The sequence below is a fragment of the Cyanistes caeruleus genome, chromosome 9 (assembly GCF_971803275.1).
Source record: "Cyanistes caeruleus chromosome 9, bCyaCae1.hap1.1, whole genome shotgun sequence".
In the NCBI taxonomy this organism is placed as follows: Eukaryota; Metazoa; Chordata; class Aves; order Passeriformes; family Paridae; genus Cyanistes; species Cyanistes caeruleus.
Window position 1 is genome coordinate 13,445,023 of NC_141709.1, and position 8,755 is coordinate 13,453,777.

Consider the following 8,755-nt stretch of genomic DNA (forward strand, 5'->3'; position numbering starts at 1 on the left):
GTAAGAAAGAAATAGGGAAGAAAGGCAAAGTAGGAGAAGGAGGTTGATAAGGACTACTACATATTTTGATACTGCATGTCATGTCTTCATAGCCACTACACATTATTCACCAGCTTTGATAAACCTGCAGCTGGCTTCAGTTGACTTCTCAATTACCTTGATGTCTCAAGACCTGACTTTCTAGTTATTACATAAGAAACTTTCATAAATTATCCAATTAGCCTAATATATCTTGTCATCTCTTAAAGATTACCAGTTTTTATTGAAAGGGGGATTTCTTCCAGCTGTATTAGCTATTACAAGAGGCTTGATGTTGCTCATCTACACAGGCTTTGCAGGAGATGACCCCTGTGTATGTAGCTGGAGTTGTACAGTGCTGTACAATGCTCATAATGAGCAGTACATCTTCCTCAGGCTTTGGATTTGTTTAGGGGATTGAGACTTTTAAAACATTATAAAAGCAACAGAGTTGAAAGAATTTTCTGTATCTTTCCAAACCCATATTGTCACGTTGTCCTCGCATCACCACTGTTTTTGATGATCCCATTGAGACAATCTCAGTGATACATTTGTCACTTTCTTCAAGCAGGTGTTAATCACAAAAGGTGTAGGAGATACTATAAATGGAATTTTTATCTCTTGCTGATTTTACTGAAAATGAGCATGCACACAAATTTTGATACAATACCACTTTTTTCCTTATTCTGTGCCTTTTTCTCACTTAGAAAACTTCCATTCCAAGCTGCAAATTTTGACTGGCTTTTGGAGTAGCCGCAATCAAAAATATTTTAAGTATCTTGTAATAATTTAAGAAAACTTGACAATCTTATTTAGACCTTTAAATGCAAATTTATCCACATTTGAGTGCAGCCTGAAGAATTAGAGCACCAGAAGTTATTGCTTGTGAAAACAAAAACCGGAAGGGAAATTGTTTTGCTGTCTTAAATACAGCAGTTCTCACTGCAAGTTGTTGCAGTCATAAGTGTAAATGAACTAAATTTTTACTTCATCATTCTATGAAGAACCGGTTTGTTTACTACATGAGATAACATTGGTTCACCAGTACATGTTAAAAGTAACATGAATTTCCACTTAGTTATTCAATTTCACAACCAAGAACATCTGTTAGGTTTCTGTCCCTCAGATGTAGCCCAAAAATTAACATACACCTCACCTAAAGACCAACTTCTTGCATCACTCAAAATGCACTAAATATTGTGCATTGTGATTTATAGTTTACAATTCAAATCATTGTGTTCTACCTTGCCTTCTTTTCATATCAGAAGGCTTCCCAGCTGAACATTGTGAATTTTTTTAATAAATTTTAAAACTAATGTTTAGGTCTGAATCTGTGGAAGGATTTTTATCTCCAAGTCGCTGTGGTAGTCGTAATGGAGAAAAAGATTGGGAAAATGCATCTACAACTTCTTCAGTCGCCTCTGCTACAGAGTACACAGGTCAGTAGCAACAACAGTCAGAAAAGTATCTGCCTATTATTGGTTCTATGCATGAAAAGTTTTCAGTTACTTTGATTTGGCTTGCTAAAACTTGATTGAGATTTCCCTTTCAAAGTAGAAGGTAATAATACAAGTTAACATTTTAAATCCAAAATAAAAATACTGACTCAATAGCATTTGTGATAACCACAATAAGTTTCAGTCAGACTCAGAACAGCACATGGGCTCAGACATCATTCTGTACTTCAGTAGTGTCTCTAGCAAGGCACAAAGTTTTGATATTTCAACTCAATTTAGAATAGAGTTATAAAATTCAAAAACCAAATTGCAACAGCAAAAAATCTTCTTAGCAATGCAAATAAAAATATTCTGTACTATTTTTTTTTCCCAACAGGTCCTTTGTTGTTTATGAAGAACTTTATGATCAGACTACTAATTCTTTATTATATTGTGAATCAAATAATAATGGTATTTTCCTCCCTTTTTTCTAACTATACCAGATGTGATACTGCCAAGACCTTGCATCATCAGGATTATAAAACCTCTACTTTTGCCAACCTAATATCACTTTCTTTGTGAGAAGAGTAGCATAAGGTTAGGTATTTTCTAGAGGTTTTTTCCCCCCAAAATTTAGACAAACTGAGATTTAATCTTGAATTTAATTGATGCTTGTACATTATTTTCCTAATTGGTACTCATGTGTTGGGTTTTTTCAAATGATCTTGACCTAAGTACACATACATTTCAGAAACTAAAATGGGAGATTCTCCTTCAACCAGATTAATCATTTTACAGACAGAATAACTGGTCAAATGTAAGGCCAGATCTTTCATCCCTGTTTTTTTGGGTAAAACATTTCTGGAATTCTAAAGAGGACAGGCAACAGTTATTCTAAGCACTGCATATGCCTCATTGTTATACCTCACACCCTTGAAAACACAGGTGTAGAAAAAGAAATAAAGACTTCACTCTCTCCTGGACAACTGAAATTTTGGTTAGAAAAAGCAAAATGTTTTCATAGAAATGTTGTTCATAGAAGAGGTCCTCTGAGAGAAAAAATATTTACCAAGGCTGCCAATAATAATGATTTGATAATGAAAGACATTTGTAAGTAAATTCAGTGAGAGCTGAATGACAGTCTACTTGTTTGTGAAATTCGTAGTCTCTGACGTTATTCTGTATTATTCCTGGATTTGTGTTTCTGTGCATGTGAAAGTTCCACACCAGAAGTGCTTCATAACATTCAAAGTAACTCTGTTGGCTTATTGATTAATTCAGTTTATTTGTCATTCCTTTTGCACAGGACCAAAGCTCTTCAAAGAACCCAGTGCTAAATCCAATAAGTATATAATTCAGAATGCACTGGCACATTGCTGCCTGGCTGGAAAAGTAAATGAAGGTCAAAAGAAAAAGATCCTGGAGGTAAGAGCATTTTTCCCCAAAAAACACAAACACCTATGTCAAACCAGAGTCAGGCATTATGGAGACTCTGAAGCATAAATACCAATATTGAAAGGAAACCTCAGAGATTATAGCAGCAATCAGTGAAGGGATTGAGTAACTTCTGTGACTTGCTTCCTGTGTAGGCAGAAAGGTTCTCCAGTGCTGTAGAAACAAGAGCTGTTACTTTGTACATGCAGTACAGGAAGCTGAATTTGCACGTTTAATTAACCGTTATTAATGTTAAATGCTAATAATAAATTAATAGCATAATTAATAAATAAAAATGTTATTAATAACTGTGTTATTAAATAAATTAAATGTGTTAAAATTAATGTTTTATGGGGAAACTTCAATAGCTAGGTTTTCATAATTTGCTCACAAAGTTGTTTTCCCTTATACATAGAGATAGTCAGATTGGGAGCTTTAGAACTAAAGCACAGTGCCCTCATGAACAGAAAGAATTCACATACATCCCTTCTAGGTTGTTCCACAGTTTCCAAGAAGTAGGGCAAATTCAGGACTTTCTACTGCAGGAAGGTGCCTTCCAGTCTTCTCTTTTATGCTGCTGTAAATCTTTCTGAAGATGCACAAATATTGTAAGAACTCAGGGACAGTGTGTTTCCCGGCAAAAGGAGTAACAGAGTCTGAGCCTTGAGAATAACAGGACTGTTCCATTTAGCAACTAGGACAAATACAACAGATTAACTGATTATCAAACCTCACAGGCACTTGGAATCCAGACTGAATTTCATTTCTGGAATTAACTTCACAGCAGTATTTCTTGCCCTTTTCTTCTCTTCGCAACCCTTCTGTATCCATGTCTAGATGCTGCTTTCTCTGTCTTTCCATACACTTTTTGGAAATATCAAGTCAGGAATCAGGACACACTCTTGCAGTTTAATTAACCAGGAGCAAAATGACCCTCAGAAATCCCAGAAAAAAAATAGCTGCAAAAATGTCATGCTTAACTCCAGGTAGAAAACTGATTCAAAATGAAATTTAATGAACTGAAATGTTTTCTAATTACAATGCAAAATTCATATTCTGAATGTTTTTCTTTCTTTTTCTTTTAAAGGAAATGGAAAAATCTGATGCCAATAATTTCTTAATCTTATTCCGGGATTCAGGCTGCCAGTTCAGATCTCTGTATACGTACTGCCCTGATACTGAAGAAATCAATAAATTAACAGGAATAGGTCCCAAATCTATCACAAAGAAAATGATAGAGGGACTGTATAAATACAACTCTGACAGGAAGCAATTTAGCCACATACCTGCCAAAACTTTGTCTGCCAGTGTTGATGCAATTACCATTCACAGCCATTTGTGGCAAACCAAGAGACCAGTAACTCCTAAGAAACTCTTACCCACCAAGGCATAGTAGATGGGAAAAAATTTGCTTGAGACAATTATGATAAACTTGCACTTCATCTTTACTGCCTATAGGAAATAGATTTCTAGTTGCCAACAAGACTTTTAGAACATAAAACTGGACACCGAGTTCTGTTATCATGTCCAACTGGAATGTAAACACAGTGTTTAGGAGTGCAGAAGATTAACTCTTAGGTGAATAATTATGAGTGATTATGGAAGTGTTTGACTTGTGTGGAGATTTGTATGTGCTAATGCAACATATAGAGTATATTTGCTCTGTATTTTGATTAGATACACTGAAGCACTGAATGTTCCTCTTTAGTGATTCAAACTACATTTTTTACATCTGTTGCCTTATATGTTTGTATTTGTGCTTGTCTTGAAATATTTTTCTTTCACTAAAGAAAAACTTCTTAATATTCTCAATACCGTCAAACTTTGCATACTGACTTACAGTAAAGACTAAATGATAAATTGTATGTCACTGAATAACAGCTGAATGGGTCTGTTCTCCAAGATCCTTACTGTGTGCTGTAACAAAATCAAGATTCATTCCCCTGTGTATTTATAATTCTTTTTCAATTAATAGTATTGATTTGCTTATAAACTAAACAGTAAAGGAAAAACCTTTGAACTGCTTGAAGTTTCCTTCAAATGAATTATTTAACAACTCAGGGTAAAGGTGATGCAATTATTTGTTTCAGTAAGCTGCCATCTGAGATGTAATGACTGACCACGTGCATATTCATAACACCAGTAAAACTCATAGTAAAAAGATTTGGTAGGTCTCTGAAATGGTTTAAGCAAGTGTGCATTCATTGCTTTGCACTGTTCCAGCTGGAGAGAGAGCACACGGTCAGGTCCTGCTTCTTCGGGGAAGGAACAGGAACTCATGAAACGTTCAGAACTAGATCCCTGATGTTGCCTAGCAGAACACTAAATATTCAGAAGAATCACAGAATTCACTAAGTCACAGATCTTTGAGAAGTCATGTATCTAATTCCCATTGATTTTAAGATCCAGGCTACTTCCTGCCTTCAGATCTGCCAACTCAGACTTGATTCAGTTTTCTAGGGAACAGACATCTGATAAGAATTTTCATTGTCTTCATAAAATATTTTCTTGACACTAACAGGTGATGTCTTGTGACACAGCAATTTTTAAGTACATATGGCAAAAAAGCCTAACTGACATTTCAGTAAATCTATAACATGACCATTTGCAAAACCAAACTCTAGGCATATTTCAGTATTATTTATAAAGGGCTGCATTTTATTTCAAAACAGTGTTTGATTAATTTATAAATCACTATCCTGTTTCAGTGTTTCTCTTATAATTTGCTTTTAACATAGCACTGTTCTGAAAAAAAAAAAAAAAGAAAAAGAAAACAAACTTGAAGCCTCCCCTAAATCTGTGGCTATTTTGAGAACATCATAAACACATTGAGAATTTGTTGGGGGGGAGGGAAATCTCATTCTCAGGAAAAGACTTGAATGATTTGTGATTCTGTTCTGTTTCAGTGTTGTGACAACTCCATTCACATAAGACAGTATTGTGCTATAATGTAGTCCATTCAGTTTCATGGGAGACAAAAATTATGTTTGTATTTCTCTCATTAAACTGCTTTGAGAGAAGCTGCCTCACTACTACGATGTGCTCATTTACTTAGAGAAAAGATGCACAGGAATGAGATGTCATTAAGCAGTTTAGAACAGTACTTTTTTAAATTATTATAAGGCCTTAGGCATCAGTGCATCTGGATTATAAACATTTTCTCAATGCTATCAGTTTACTGTAATTTATGTTCTTATATTTATGTATATTTGTTAAAACTGTAAAAAAAGAAAAAAACACTTTAAATACATGTTTAATATGTATGTGGCTCAAAACTATTTGTGGTTAGCTGATTCCTACTGTTTGCATGTATATCACCAGGATATGTAACTCTTATATTTCAAGTGTATACATATTGTGTATATAGGATATAAATAATATTAAAAAGAGGGGAAAGAGGGTTTGCACATTCTGCCTGTTAGACACTTCCTACAGATACCATTGTAGGAAAATCTTGAATAACAATATGAAACTGTATATAATATACAGTGATTCAAGAAACCAGGAGGTTGGAATTAACTGACACACATATGGTGAATAACTTCAAAAGAAGTTTTATCATGGGAGGCTTTTTATTTCTAAAATCTGTTCTATGATTTAACTGAAGATTTGCAACACCATAAAGACACACGCATCAACCTAATCAAAGTGAGCTTAAATACATGACAGGAATTCTTTGAGTAATTTTAAATATATATGAATGTATTATGAAATTTGCATTTGTCAACAGGTTAAAGACTTGTGCAATGTCTAAAAGTAGAATGTGAATAATGCAGTTGAAAATTTCATTGCTCGCAATATAGAGTTTTACTTAATACAGGAAAAGTAAAGCTAGAGATGCTTTTCCTTTTTAAGCCTGCAAATTTTCTAATTACAGTGGATCTTTGGTTTGGATCATGTTTAAAAAAAAGAAGAAAATAAAAAAAAAAGCTTTCCATAAAGGCCAGTATTTATCACTGACCTTTCCAGAACACACTGGTGCTTTCATCAGGGGTATTATTGTTGCTACGACTGAATTGCCAAACTCTCGTCTTAGTTTTTGGAGCAAAATTTCATCTTCTAACAGTCATTATAGCTACTGATTTTTTTTATTTTTTTTTTTTTAATGTTAGTATGACTGTTAGTTTTTATTATTTGGCTGTTTAAAGCCAAATTCAGCTATTTAATTATGATTTATTGGGCACTGTTGAAAAATGTACAGTGTATTGTGTGCTTACTTGTCCACTTCTATGGAGCATAGCTTCCATATTTTTTCAAATGCTGTGCTGTAAAATATTGTCATTGCTACTTATGTGGTACAGTGTAGTTTTTTCCTTTCATTTAAATAAAAGCATGGCACCAAAATAATATTTTTTTTTGTTTTCTTGCTTACCTCTAAATATAAACTAAATTTATAAAATGTTCACATTAATGTTTAAATCTTGCTTCTTCTCATATTTCAGCAATGTGGAAATTGTAGGAAATATGCACCATTACAATTTCTTCTTCTGTTTCCCATCTTTGGTCATACTTCCATAGATAATCTCGATTTCTGATGTTATCAGAGAAAGGCTATTGAATAATTCAATAAGCTTCATATTTCATTTGTGAGGACAATAGGGTGTTACCCTGTTCTCCTCAGAAGTGAATTTCACCATTTTATGTCATCTGATACTTTTGGCCTCTGGTTAGCTTCCATTTTTCCAAAGCCACAGAAACTTACTGGTCAGGTTAAAAGGTTTGCTTCAGACTGAAAAGTTGTCAAGGTGAACTGAAGTTTTATCTTTGTCAAGGTACTGCATAAAGCACGTGTATGACTTCAAGTGAAATAATTTGTACTTGCTAGTGATGCTATCTTGAACAGAAACACTGTCAAAAAAATGAGAGGATTCTTCCAGATTTGTAAATTAGTAATTTTTCCAGTCCGAATCATGCCTTTTTGGGAGTTTTTTGTTGTCCTGTTGGGTTGCAGAGTAAGAGCAAGGATATGCTGAAAGTGGCCATGACATCCCTGCACTGTCAGAAGGCAGACTGAGTTGCTGGGCTAACTTACACAGATAAAGAATCTCAGAATTGCAGATCTGTTTGAAGGGTAACTTCAAAAATACCAGCTATCTGACAGTAGGCCTTTTAATGCTGAATTGAGAGCTAGTGTGGAAGAAAATTAACAGCTTTCCCTCCTCCCCCTGAAAACTGGTTATTTTTCAGGCAGCTCAGTTACTGTATAGCATCAGTACAGCACCACAAGCAGGCTGACACAAGCAAGGAATTATATTGGAACACAAACACACAGTTGAATCTAGTAAAGCTATTTTTCCAGTGATGAGCCCAGCTCGAAATTTTCATCTAAAAACAACCTTTGTACAGATCTGCTTCAGAACAGACTTTGTTTTTTCTATCTTTTGGCAAATAATAACACTGTCCCTGAGAAACTTCAGCTCATGCCCTGCTTAATATGACTGTCCTATGTGCCTGACTGAATTTGTACAAAAATTCTGATTCAAAATTTGTGCTGCTGTGGGATCCAGTGTATAGAGTTATGCTTGGAACAAAAGGTTTTGTATTGATCACTGCACAAATGTGATGCAAAAAATAGCTTTGTTTCTCAAATCCAGCTGTACTGATCACATCAATGTCAGATGGGTTTTCTTTTCAACAACTTATTAAAAAAGACACTGGGGTAAACTTTAACTATTTAGATCTCTTCAAACAGCAAATTCGCATTTCTTTGCTGCCTTGCTACTAATTTAATGAGCTGAATAAGCAGCTTGAAGAATTGTGGCTATAAAATGTATCTTGATAGTCACAACCCTTTACAGCTGCTTTTACATTTTCCAGTTAAATCAATGAAAAACAACAAATGGAAAAAAAAACCATAAATACGCTTA

At 34.4% G+C, this 8,755-nt stretch overlaps 1 protein-coding gene across 4 annotated transcripts in view; it reads left to right on the forward strand.

Moving 5' to 3' along the window:
* CAMSAP2 (calmodulin regulated spectrin associated protein family member 2) overlaps positions 1-4,913 on the forward strand; it is a 79,592-nt gene extending 74,679 nt beyond the window's left edge. For all 4 annotated transcript variants that reach the window (XM_023932003.2, XM_023932004.2, XM_023932001.2 and 1 more), the window contains 3 exons: positions 1,342-1,457; positions 2,761-2,879; positions 3,976-4,913. In XM_023932003.2, the coding sequence (XP_023787771.2) occupies positions 1,342-1,457; positions 2,761-2,879; positions 3,976-4,281 (541 nt within the window). In that variant the 3' untranslated portion in view covers positions 4,282-4,913. The remainder of the gene's footprint in view (positions 1-1,341; positions 1,458-2,760; positions 2,880-3,975) is intronic.
* Positions 4,914-8,755: the final 3,842 nt, after the last annotated feature.